This window comes from Pan troglodytes, chromosome 9 (genome assembly GCF_028858775.2).
Source record: "Pan troglodytes isolate AG18354 chromosome 9, NHGRI_mPanTro3-v2.0_pri, whole genome shotgun sequence".
NCBI lineage: Eukaryota > Metazoa > Chordata > Mammalia > Primates > Hominidae > Pan > Pan troglodytes.
In genome coordinates this window covers 23,970,002-23,983,806 of record NC_072407.2, presented here as the reverse complement: position 1 = coordinate 23,983,806, position 13,805 = coordinate 23,970,002, and the positions used below count along the sequence as shown (strand labels likewise).

Here is a 13,805-nt window from a genome sequence, read left to right as displayed (position 1 = left end):
CCATATGGCACTTTGAATTTTTAGAATATGAGTAGAAGATTGACTTCACAGATCAAAACCTAGTAAGAGAAATTTCATCTGTTATTTTAATTTCCTCCCCACTACAGCCAATGCCCAATTTATCAATCCAATAAAAGGGATGAGTGAGATCAGATAACAACCTGTAAAGTACTTCGACATGTCTGGTATATACCAGGCACAATATAAGAACACACACACACACAAAGTGTAAAAGGCATTTGCCCTTAATTCTTAGCTAAACTACATGGTAATATGGTAATAAAGTAATTTCAGCCCTACCATAGGGAGAATTGAAGGATACACACAGGTGCACATGCACACACCAGTACAGAAAATGAACTAGAGGCATCAAAAAATAGCTGTTATGCCAAGCCGAAGTACAGCATCACTTTGAAAACAGAGGTCTTAGGTTTTTAGAAACCAGAATTTACTTCCATATCAGATTTTCTAAATAACCTTGCTATAAACTTTTACAAGAACTTTCCTCAAAGAGCCTCTGTACAGATTGATATATTACTCATACATCAAGGCTACATTTCTACTAAGCCAAATAAACATCTGGACAAAAGCTTTAATCATTTCATTGTTTCCAAGCGCCTGGATGTTTGAGGGAGATAAGGCATCTAGACCCCGACTGGGATTTTGGTCTTTATCAGATACAACTGCAAACAGAAATCCAGCTGAAGGTTTAAAAACCATATTAATTGTAGCACTTCAAAGCTCAGGGAAGTCAAATGACATGCCTAACGTCACAGAGCTGGCAAGAGGGTGGGGAGGGTTTAAGCCCTGGTCTGCCCAATATGATATCCCAGCCTATTTCCCTTTCACTACATCAATTGCCTCAACAATGCCTTATTCAGCACATTCTGAAGCACAGAATAACCAGCCTTTCAATATTTACAACCTTGCCAGTTTATAGGAAGAATATGATGAGTAGAAAAGACATTAAGTGTCTTGCCCTGAACTCTGCCTGTAAACACAAACTGGTAACTTGGCCTCAAAGCAGAAATTCACATGCATTTCCGCAGAGTGGAGACATGCTTAACAAGTGTTCTAGAATGCTACAACTAGAAGGAGCATTAGGTTCCATCTGGGCTACCTCTCCTCATGCTGAGGGTACATTTCTACATTAAAAGGAACAGGAAGAGAAACCAGATCAAAGTTCTCCAGTTTCAGTAATCGGGTGCTTTGCTTACATTTCTGAACTTTTTATCTGCACTTGCTCTAAGTGCTATCACACATGCTAAAACGTAAGCTTGGCAAAGCTGGAACTGAAATGTAAACATCGGTGCTTTTAAGCAAAGGTAAAGGCTCTGGTTTGGATGGTTAAAGAAACCAGGAGTTTCTCAATCGGCTATCACTAAGATTCAGGTTAGAGTGTTTCAATGTCTCCACCTTGTGGACATAATCAACACTACATCAAAATGAATTCACTGGCCATCTTTTTAGAATTGAAAGACTGGTTCGACAATAAAATCAACCCTTTATTACAGGATACAAAAGCCTCAAAACAAGCCACAATTTGTTGGGTAGTATATGAAAATGGGAATTGATAATAATAAATCTGAGTCCATGCTAGATACCAAAAGTCTTCTAAACAATAATACAAAGATTACATTATGTGAAATTCAGTTGTAGTAATAGGTGTATGCTATTGTTTTTCATGTTTATGGAAAACTAGAAAAAAAAGGATGCTCTAAGTTGACCAGGTCATTTAATTTCTCACTCCATTAATTGCGCCAGCCATTCCAGGCAGCAGAAATTTGTTGTACTGTAAGGTGTTGGGGCTCAGAAAACACTACAAAATAAAGGCCTCAGAAGCGAAAGTTTTTCTCTGACCTTTTTCTGCCGTCTGGTCTCTCAATCCTATTTCCCCTGAGGCCAGCCATAGAAACTAGAATCCCTGTGCCCCTAGGTAGGCCATAGAAATCAGAACCCTTTTTCCCCAAAGCCAGTCATAAAACCTCCAAACATTATTCTAATTTTCCCTCTTCCTTTCTGTGTGAAGCCTGGGCATAAGGAAATTATCTGACCCACCTTGTTTGATTGTAGAAACCTCCATTACAGAGAGGGCTCTGCCCCATACCCAGAAGGCAGGAATGCTTCTCAGAAGGGCCAAGAAGAACCTTGCTTGGTTTCCCCACTCCATCTACTAGCATTAGATCATACCTTTTTTGCCCAATCATATTTCTACACAGCTGTCCATACTTTGTAGAACCTAAGCATAAAATTGGACAATCTCCCCTATATCTTTGGGTATTCATTCTGAAGGCTTCTGTGTATATACATTAAGTAAATTTGTATGTCCTTTCTCCAATGAATCTGCCTTTTGTGAGCTGATTTTCCAGTGAACCTTCAGAGGGTAAAGGGGAAATTTTCCTTTTGCCCCTGCAAAAGGTTTGGTGGATCCCGTTTTCAAAGATCTCACTACCCAAGATAGTTCTAAAAGTAACGGGCTGAAAACCAAAGCACCTCTATGCCTCAGCTTTTAATGAAATAAAAGAACACTTCTAGTCACAGAGGTAGAACAGAGGAAAATCAAATTCATTTTGAAATAAACTCTAGTAGTTGTAGTATTTCAATACAGCAATAAAATATTGGCAAGATGGTATACTATTACGCTCTGTCCCTAATAGCTGCAAGCCCTTGGGCAAGTTATTTAACCTTCCTGGACTTCACCTTCCTCATCTCTAAAATGGGGACTACGATATCATCTACCTCAAAGGATTGCTATGGAGATAGAACAAGAGAGTATAAAAGTAAAGCACCTAGCACTGTGTTTGGCATATAGGAGAGTTAGCTATTATTTAAATTATAAAAATACTGACTCACGCATTGGGTTCTTGATCATTATTTTCATGGAAATGAGTGGCACAATTAGTATTTCTGCTTTTTCTTATCTGTAACTTTAACAGCTAGAACATTCAAGGTGGAAAAGATCTTGGAGAACTTCTGGGCAAGTCATGTTAACAGATGAAGGAAGAAGTCCCAGGCAAGTGAAATAACTCACTGCACCTTAAGTCTGCAGGGTGATCTGAGAGGGGAGCATGAACAAGTTACCAGCCAGGCCTCGTGCTATACAGTCATGGCAGGCTCCACCTGAAAGGTTCCTTAGACATCATCTCATCACTCCCCTTCACTTCATATATGAGCACACAGAGAAACGGGGAGGCTGGGTTTGTTCATTCATTCACTGATTCACATGTTCATTGATTTAGCAATATTTATGAGCTCCTATTATACACAACACACTGGGGATTCTGCGGTGAACGCACAAGACAAGTCCTTGGTTTATGGTACTTACTGCTGCAAGTAGGAGGGGGCCGGGAGGCAACAGAGGATATACACATAATCAGGTTAATTTCGAATAGTGATAATCTTCCAAAGGAGCCTGCCACAGAGTGGTGGAGATGCCTAGGGCAGGAGGCAGGACACACACCTGCTTCAAATTGCATGGTCAAGGAGGGCCCCTCCAAGGAGGTGTCAGCTGAGCAGCAAGAAGGACCTACCACGCAAAGACCTGGGAAGCAGAATCCAGGCTGAGAAACAGAGTGCAAGGCCGTGAGGCCGGAAAGAGCTTGACAAGACTGAAGATTGGAAGGGACAGCTGCAGCAGGGAAATAGGTAGGAGAGAGGAAGATGAGATCTAAGAGGCAGGTACAGGCCAGATCTCATAGGCCCAGGGAGGCCGTCTAACCTGCAAGTAGTCCATCCTCAGTGCAAGGTTTGGTTTAAGGGACTGATGCGACATGGTTTGTTTTCAGGTATTACTCTGTTGTGATTTACTGGCCAAGCCTGGACTACCCAGGCCTTCAGACTCACAGCCGAGCAGCGTTTCCCTCCATGTCACACAGCCTTTGATATGGACAGCAGAAACTCAGGTGGGCAGTTTGACCTCCTCCGGAAGACTCAAATAGAGCCCTACAAAGGAGAAGCCAGGTGCCAAGCCCTCTTTCTCTCTGGGAGAAAGGGCGGCCCCGGATACTTACCCGCTTGTAATGTCATCGGTCCGGATGTTCTTGCTCAGAACATCCCCATCGCTCATGTAGCCGGGGGCGTCCAAGCTGATGCCTTCCAGGTCCATCTCATCTCCTGCCTTGTCTGAGACGTCCACATGGCAGACACTACTGCCCCGGGAGGCCAGCTGCCTTCTCAGAGGGGCGGAGTACACATAGCGACCTGACTCAGTGTTGATGAACCGGCTGGCGTTGGCTCGAGGGGGGTACCCATTGCCCATTGAGGGGGCGTCTCCTGCTTGGAGCCGAGGGCTGGACTGGCCCAGTCTCCAGGACAGAGGCGTGGGCCTCCCTGTCAAGCTGAGTATGCTACGGCCACTCATCTCCGTGGTGACATTGGTGTCAAACGTGGTTTCCAATGTGCTAGAAACAAAACCAACCTGATTAGACTCAAAGGTACCTAGTATCCTTCACAGTTTATATGATCTTTAATTATTTAGAATTATGAAATAATCCTCATATATAAAATAGGATAAAATAGCCAGCCCCCATGTACCACCTGATCTGCTTCCTCTGCTCAAAATGAGAAAGGAAAGCTACACATCTACATAACATTCTGAAAAGCCTACCGGAGGCTTTCCCTGCTAAAACATGGTACAAGAAACGAATTACTTTAATTAAATGGCCTCAACTACTAGAATTTTCTTTCCAGGCCAGATGCAGTGGCTCACTTTCCAGGCCAGATGCAGTGCCTGTAATCCTAGCACTTTGGGAGGCTGAGGAGGGCGGATCATGAAGTCAAGAGATCAAGACCATCCTGGCCAACATGGTGAAACCCCATCTCTACTAAGAATACAAAAATTAGCTGGGCATGGTGGCATGTGCCTATAGTCCCAGCTACTCGGGAGGCTGAGGCAGGAGAATCGCTTGAACCCAGGAGGCTGAGGTTGCAGCGAGCTGAGATTGCACCACTGCACTCCAGCCTGGCAACAGAGAGTGAGACTCCATCCTCCCCCCGGCAAAAAAAAATAAGAATTTTCTTTCCAATCTGGGAAAGAAAATACTAGAAAATGCTGAACTGATTAGGATGGAGCATGAAGGTTCCTGCTTGCCCATTCATTCTAGGATGTTGCATCACAGCCCTCTTTTCCTAAGGGTGGGATTCTCCACCCACCGGGAGTTCCTAATACCACATTTTACATCCTCAGCTCCCTCCCAACTGAGCAGTGGACACAGTTCTAATTTTTTAACCCTCTAAAGTTCACTTCCCCCAGACTGTTGCTTTTCTCATATTTCATCCAAAAAGCCTGGAAAGATTGGTAAATGCCTGGGCTTGAGTTCCCTCTTCAATCAAGTTACATGGACCAGAATCTGCCCAAGGATGAGCTCAATCTCTTGGCAGAGTCTGTCTTCCACTGTTTTCACAGCGCTGCAGTTTCTTGCAGCCCAGTCAAGACTATCGTCTGTACCTTCACAGGAAAACTGGAATTTCCTCACTGAGCAGAGAATGAGATTCTTCCCTGCAGAAGAAACCACTGAAGTCTTCCCTCCTGTCATAATTACCATCCCACCGTCAAACTGCTATGCCAACATTAAGTCAGTGTCAGTGACGATGGTGGAAAAAGGGATGTTTCACACCTAATGGTAGAGTCACAAGATCCAATATCTGACTCCCCTTCATTCAGATACCTAAAGGTTTAAGAGGGTACCACCCCCAAACCCCCGAGTTTACTCTCCTCTGGAAGAGCCAATTTGGTCCCTTAAGCTGTTTTTGTTTTCCTCTGATCTTGGAAGTGGCCTTATTTTTCTCAGATTGGACCCCTTGTTTTGGGCCTCGGTCCTATTGGAGATGGAACCCACAGTGGTTAACCCCAATCTTCCAAAACTGCTGACAGTGGGGAAGCCCTGTGGTTTCCTTGCCATAGCCACTTATCAAAGAAACTGAAATTGGAGAAGCAAAGGAGACTCCCTGGGAGCTCAGTGGGGACAACAAGAACTTTCCTTGATTTCTGCAACTATAAAACCTCCTCCTGCCCAAATCACAAAAGACATCCCAGGGTTGCATCCTCTTCAACTTCTTGTTCAACAATGAAAGCACCTGATGTTTCCAATGTAATACTAGATTTCATCCAACTAAATCAGAGTTAAAACATGATCATAAGTTTTTATAAATATTTCCTTACATGTTTTATGTACGTGCATGACTAACAATATTACAGAGTGCTGCATATCAGAAGATTGGGTAGGAATTCAAGCTATTCAGTTTATCACACAGGTCAAATATAGTTCACCTGCTCATTTCCACAGCACCAGACAGTTATAGAAAATGCAGGTAAAGTGAAATTTAAATAGAGCTGGTCTACAGTATCCTTTGTTGAATGGATTTAGCCACCTTCTGCTTTTGGGAAAAATCTGTCTATACTAATTTTTTATTTCCTATAACTCTCTTCTGCATGTCGTATGGCATTCTTTGTGAATTCCGGCACATTTGGAAAGCAAGGCTATGATCCATTATAACCAAATCGCTTTGCTACTGGTATGAACAAACACAGGAGAAAATTAGGATACCAGGTAGTTCAGTAAAGTAATTCACACTGCAGATACCTGTGTGTAACCTGAGTTCCCCTTAAACTGGACATGGTTTCCTCCAAATTCTGCCGCAGATCAGCGATGTTCTTCACTGTCCGCAGCCGCCGAGCCTCAGGATCTTCCCCTAGAAAGATGAGGGTTAAGACTAGTTTAATTCTCTGACCAACCATGAGCTTCATAAGGGCAGCATCCATGTCTATGACCATAACCATATTCCATGCTCAGCACGTGCTTTGCTGTGGGTGCTTAATAAGGATTTGACAATGAATGAATGATTGAATGGAAGTGTGAATGGAAGCCCAAAGGAAGTGTGAAGTCCAGGGAGATTCTTCCTTCAGGTGCCTCCTTAAATAGGTGAAGTCTAGCATGTGGGAGAAGCCAAGTGCCTAGTCTGAGATGTAAACACATTTCCACAGTGTCTCCAACAGAGACATGCTCAGGTTAGGTCCAACCAGGTAGTCATTTTCTACCCATGCAAAAATGAGTGAAGCATTTTGTTTTCTCACCTATTGATGATATATGCAGCTATCTTAGGCCCTACTGTGCAAGCATAGCTTGCAGTAGTTAGAAGATCTGCAACTGTTAATCACAAATATTTATACAGAGAAAGGTTGCCTTCTTCCTTGTTAGATGTATTATGTCACCTCAAATTCAAGCTCCTCTACTTACTGGCTGTGTGACTGTGGGGAAGGTGCTGGTCCTCTCCATCCTTCAGATTTCACTTTTCTAAAAGGAACGCAGTGGTAGTACTGACCTCAAAGGACATTTGTGGAGATAAACTGGGATCAGGCCTGGAGATCCCTTAGCACAGTGCCCACCATAAGCACTCAACAGAAGCCAGCTGGTGCTCTAGAGCAGGGAGCCTGCAAGAAACAGCTGGGGGTCAGGTGCAGTGGCTCACGCCTATAATCCCAGCATTTGGGAAGCCAAAGTGGGCAAATCGCTTGAGCCCAGGAGTTCAAGACCAGCCTGGGAAACATGGCAAAACCCTGGCTGATGGCATACACCTGTAGTGCCAGCTACTCTGGAGGCTAAGGTTGGACGATGTCTTTAGTTTAGAAGGCAGAGGTTGCAGTCAGCCGAGATTGTGCCATTGCAATCCAGCCTGGGTAACAGAGAGTGAAGGGAGGAAGAGAGGAAGGGAGAAAGGAAGGGAAAGGAAGGGAAGGGAAGGAAAGGGAAGGAAAGAAAGGAAAGAAGGAAAGGAGGGAAGAAAGATGAGAAAGACAGAAAGACAAGAAGGCAAGAAAGCAAGCAAGAAAGAAAAGACAGACAGAAAGCCAGCCAGCCAAGAAAGAAAAGAAGGAAGGAAAGGAAAGAAAGGGAAGGGAAGGAAGACAGAAAGAAAGGAAGAAAGGAAGAAAGAAAGAAAGAAAGAGAGAAAAAAAGAAAGAAGAGAAGAGAAGAAAAGAGAAAAGAAAAGGAAAGGAAAGAAAAAAGGAAAGGAAAAAGAAAAAGAAAGAAGAAAGAAAAGGAAAGGAAAATGGAAATGGAAAGGGAAAGGGAAAGAAAAGGAATGGAACGGAATGGAAAGGAAAGGAAAGGGGAAAGGGGAAAGGGGAAGAACAGAAAAGAAAGAAAGAGAAGAAAAGGAAAGGAAAGCAAAAGAAAAGAGAAGAAAAGAAAAGGAAAGAAAACAGACAGCTGGGTTCCTCTTTGTCAGGACCACAGTATTCCATTCCCTGGGCAAAACTTTCCACAAGACACTTGGCTGAGCAGCATTTGAGCTGACCTGGCACTAGTGTACCATGAGAAATATGCCACACACAAGCTAGGACACAGTGCAGTCTTGTTTTGCCTTCTCTGGCAATTCTGTTTCTTTCTTTCTTTCTTTCTTTCTTTCTTTCTTTCTTTCTTTCTTTCTTTCTCTCTCTCTCTCTCTCTCCCCCCTCCCTCCCTCCCTCCCTCCCTCCTTTCTTTCTTTCTTTCTTTCTCTCTCTCTCTCTCTCTCTCTCTTTCTTTCTTTCTTTCTTTCTTTCTTTCGAGACAGAGCCTCGCTCTGTCGCCCGGGCTGGAGTGCAGTGGCACGATCTCAGCTCACTGCAACCTCCACCTCCTCAGTTGAAGCGATTCTTCTGCCTCAGCCTCCTGAGTAGCTGGGATAACAAGCGCCTGCCACCACACCCGGCTAAATTTTTTTTTTGTTTTTAGTAGATACAGGGTTTCACCATGTTGGCCAGGCTGGTCTTGAACTCCTGGCTTCAGGTGATCCACCCACCTCGGCTTCCCAAAGTGCCAGGATTACAGGCGTGAGCCACCGCACACAGCCTAGTTCTGTTTCTTTTAGCCTTACAAAGGGAAGAGGAGAGGGGCAATAACTACAATAATGATTAATAGAATTATATATTTTCTCCCTCAGAGTAATTTTAGGGAGAGCTGAGAAGACTGAGGAAGCACAATCATGGGTCTTTAAAAGCCTAGGACTATTTTCAAGTGTTGAGCAATATTTTCAAAGAAATCTCCATCTAGAACATAGCACAAGCAGAATTTACATTAGACATCAAGCAGCAGCAAGTAGAATTGACATCAGACACCAAGTTGAACTTCCAACAATTGCCATTAACAGGGGACAAGGCAGCTAAGAAATATAATAGAATTGACTTTTCTTCTGAGATAGATGACAACTTTCTTAGGTCGTTCTTGGCATGGTGGTGCCTGGAGGCTGGGATGGAGTAAATGATACACCCATGATTTCATGGAGGAAATTTACTTGAAAATGCAAGTGCTTTCCAATTTCTCCTTCCACCTTTTAACCCAAAGAAATTTGGAAGGCATTTTTCTCTTATCTGAAAAGTGGTCAAACTTGCATTTCCCTCCCAGTGCTTTAAAATACATATATATGTATGTGTTTTTAAACAACAGCAAAGATGAATGTCTATTATACCTTCCCCTAATGACTTTGGAGGAATGTAACTGCATCTACCTTCTGGGTCATCAGTGAAATCTTTTACTGCCAATTTGGCCACATTTTATGTATATAAGCCTGTTAAAAAAATATTGATTCTTAGGTTAGCTCTAGGCCCTTTAGAAAATATTGATTATGAAGCTAAGTCTAGGCATAGGTTTTCAAATTACCTCAACTGATTACCTTAACCACACGCACAAAATATAATAGCCATATTTACTTATCCATCACTCTATTAATGACATATTGTTGCTGGTCTTAACCCTCCGTTAGAAATTCAACTATTTTATTTTTTAGAGACAGGGTCTTGCTCTGTTGCTCAGGCTGGAGTGCAGTGCTGTGATCACAGCTCAATGCAGCCTCAAACTCCTGGGCTCAAGAGATCCTCCCACCTCAGCCTCCCATGCAGCTAGGGCTACAGAGATGCACCACCATGCCTGGCTAATTTGTTTTCTTTGCAGAGATGAGGTCTTCTATGTGTTGCCCAGGCTAGTCTCAAACTCCTGGCCTCAAGCGATCCTCTCACCTTGGCCTCCCAAAGTGCTGGGATTACAGGTATAGCTACTGCACCCAGACAGAAAATCAAAGATCTTTGAGTTGGGGATGGTGTCTCATCTTTCCTTTTGGTAACCCCCCCACAATTTATAGAGGTCTAAGAAATGTTTATTATGCAACACGTTTGGTCAGTGTGGGGTTGTAGGAAAAGCATGGACTTCACTTATCCACAGATAAATATTTAAATTGTGGCAATGCTGCTTATTAGCCACTTGATCCTGGACAAGTCACTTATCCTCTCTGGATCGCATTTGTAAAGTGGTCATAAAAACCTCTCGCTAGAAGGGTTAGGGTGAGAGTCAGGTGATATGGCATACAGCACAAAATGAGGGCTCAGTAAATATGAGTGTCCTGTTTCCCTCTTGTGGTTCGCGCTGGGAAATATTTGCCCTCCTCCAGGGCTCTACATCAGATCCCAAGGGCAATGTAGGAACACAAAACAGTAACCCATCTGACATGCTTAGGTGATCACATTCTGAACTGCCAATTATGCCTCCTCTGACAATGACCTGAATGTAGGATTTACCCACTAACTCACAGCCTGAACACAATAAAAACACAATCGAGCTCCAGTGGAAGCAGCAGGGAGCTTTCAGCTCACAGATATGGAGAGGTCTTAAAACTTTAGTGTCTACCTGTAGCGATCTGGACTTTGCCAAGGAGGGCTCTACCTCAAGCCACTAGTCATGATTGGGAGAGCATCGCATTGTGACCAAATATGACTGAGTTTGGAGGATATCAAAGTGTTACAAAAGGACCATGGAAAAAATCCAGGATTTTTACTTGGAAATAAAGAAACCTTAAGGGATATGTTACAACATGAAAAAGAATGAAAATGGGGCTTCAGAAGGCTGAATTATATCCGGTGATTGGAAATGTAAGAATAAAGAACTCCATTAACTGGTGAAGCCGTCAACAACAGCAAAAAAATAAAGGGCTGCCTTATGAAGGAACAACATTTTGTCCAAGAAATATTCAAGCAGAGGCTGAAAGATGAGTCATCAGTAAGCTATAGAAGGAATTCATGAGCAGGATGATAAGCAGGTGTGTGTGGTTCCTTCAATTCTATCATGCAAGATGCATTTCTCAACTGTAAGGCTCTGTACATGACCACACACCATAGGAAAACCCACCCATTTGCATAAGTAAGAGGAAGAACTAAGCAATTGATCAAATAGTTATGTAAATGTCCATTTCTAAATAGTCCTACCATTCACTGTCATTTCAAAGGATTGGCTGTGGGTAAGTTAAATTCAACCTCATGCTATTTATTATTCAGTGTCTCCATAAAAAAAAATTCAACATAGTCACATGTGTGATTTCTACTGCTTGAATATAAAGACATGTCACCCTGATAAGGAATTTTTGTTAGCGACCAACCCCTTTTGATTTGACACCAAAAAGTGCACAGTCAAGCACTACTGGCTGCACAGTCTCTTCCCCGCAGCCGATTGACAGCATCTCAGGGTTTCTGAGCTCTTAAGGCCTGGTACAGTGGAGACATGGAGATAAAAAGAAAAATTAGGGGAAGATCACATACTGCAATCTGTCACTCTGAAATCTAAGTAATATTTGGAATATTCTCTGGCTCCTGCTTTTGCTTTTCAAATGTGGATTTTGCTGAGACTCAGCATCTGACAGGAATCCACACTGCTCCACGGGCCACACATCTGAACCATGCTGGGATCTGAAGCGTTGGCCTCGCTCTTTTGATGTCTGCACATCAGAACACAATCTGGAATGTGCATGGAGACTCGAGCAGCCATCTGAACTCCACACCCTTCTCATTGCTGGTCCTTTTCCTGTGCTATCCATGTACTCATATGAAAGAAAGCTACAAACCTTGAAGAGAAGGAAACAAAATCAATCCCAAATGTGGGGCCCAAATCATTCTAAGATGGACTGCTTACAAATGGCTTGAAGAATCTCTGCACCGTCACCGTGCCCAGGCAGTGGAACCAGAATCCTCTGAAATTAATCATTGGGGCTAATTGCTAGATGGGTAAGGTTCAATCATTGGGCTGCAGATCAATTCCATAGCTGTAATGTGGCTATTAAAATGCTGTAGTCAGGGATATTCAGTTCAATAAATGGATTTTAAGCCTGGATTCAGGTTTTAACCCGACTGTGGAAGTGGTAAGATATGAGAAGAATGACACAGCCACTAATAAATCCATGGCTTACCACTCATTTCCCTGACTAGAAGTTGCTGGAGCATGGGACACAGAGTTTTGGAATGGGGAAAAGAGACAGAGAAGATAGCAGCCTGGAATCCACTGTAGTAAGAATTCTAATTAAGGTGTGACTTTTCTTCTTTAATTAAGAATGTGACAGTATAGTGTCCAAAAATAAATGCTTGCAGAATTAACTATACAACAACTGTGGATTTTATGCTGTCATACAGTATAATGTACCTGTAATCATCATTGTCTACATTACATTTAAATAAAATTTATATATTTTTTTTGTTTCTGGTAAAAAGAAGCATGTTACAATTTCCCCCCCCCCAATTCATGTAGGACTCTAAGAACACATTTTAAATCAGTGCTTCCATACAGGAACAAAATCCACTATTTTAGAATTCTAAATCTTGTTGAAAAGCAACTTTATCTGAAGAGTAAACAAGAAGATTCAAAGTTAAGTATCAGTGCGGTCCAGAGCCCCTAAATGAATAAAACTGAATGTATCTTAAAAATAGGATTTGCACACCAGTAAGAGACTTGTTTACAATTCTGGGGAGGAGGGAAGAAACTGTAAGAGGGAGAGAAAAGGGAAGAAAAACAAGAAGAAAAATAATAGGAAAAAAAAAAGAAAGAAGGTTTGTTTAGCTCAAAGTCAATGCAAACATAATGCAACTCATAATCAAGCTGGGTTCATGCTGTTCCAGCAGGTATTGCGTGGAAGGCCTCATCACCAACGGACACAGATTTCTGAGGCTCCATACTCACCAGTGAGTTCTTCCAGAGCAGGCTGTCCAGTCTTGGTGAAGTGGCTGGGCTCCATGCTCACACCCGTTGAGCTTGACTCGGCAGTAACATTCCCTTCAGTGTCCGTCTGAGACCTTCACACACAAACCAAAGCAGACACACTTGTCATGAGAGGCAACTACCACATCTGGACCACTGTGGTCTAACCACAGCCCTCACCATCACCTCCTGTAGCAAGAAGCTTCAGAACAGAGTGGACCAGCGGACTGATGCTAAATAATTCATTAGCCGTATGTGGAGCAATGTCCTAAGAACAGAGAGAGCCGCTGAACTGTAAAAGATAAACTTTTCATTGCCCAGATGGAGGGTCTGCAATCCCTCACTGGGGAATGCTTCTCTGAACCTCCATCAGGATGCTAGGTCTAGCCAGACACATGCTGGAGGGTACTGGGTGGTTTGAATAATTTAACCTATGCCAAAGAACAACTTCTAAGTAACCAGCCATGCCAACAAGTCAAACATAAAGATGACTCTATTAACAGCACCCCCACCCCAAAATTCTCCTGACATGGTTTTCTCTATAAAGGTGACCATAAAACCAGTCGGAAGTGGGTGCCAAGCAGGTGTGTTTGCCCTCCAGGTCTCTGATTCAGAGCTTAGTTCTTCTGACATGAAAGGTCTCATTGATCATTATTTCAACACTTGACTGAAATCTGTACTTCCCCAAACCCTCTCCATGCCCTTATTTGTCAAGCAAATTGAAGCAACAGCTTCATGCAATGTTTTCTTGTCACAGCTACCTCTGCTCATTCAGGCATGGCATGCAAATGCATAATTACACTCAGATGCATG

At 42.9% G+C, this 13,805-nt stretch overlaps 1 protein-coding gene across 13 annotated transcripts in view; it reads right to left on the bottom strand.

Moving 5' to 3' along the window:
• The window catches only part of NAV2 (neuron navigator 2), a 773,425-nt gene that overhangs the window by 168,415 nt on the left and 591,205 nt on the right, over window positions 1–13,805 (bottom strand). For all 13 annotated transcript variants that reach the window (XR_008538002.2, XM_054662160.2, XM_508328.8 and 10 more), the window contains 3 exons: window positions 12,975–13,087; window positions 6,582–6,690; window positions 4,011–4,400 (listed from right to left, as the gene is read on the bottom strand). Coding sequence is in view for 12 of the 13 variants with exons in the window: in XM_054662160.2 (XP_054518135.1) it covers window positions 4,011–4,400; window positions 6,582–6,690; window positions 12,975–13,087 (612 nt within the window). In the remaining variant the exon portion in view is untranslated. The remainder of the gene's footprint in view (window positions 1–4,010; window positions 4,401–6,581; window positions 6,691–12,974; window positions 13,088–13,805) is intronic.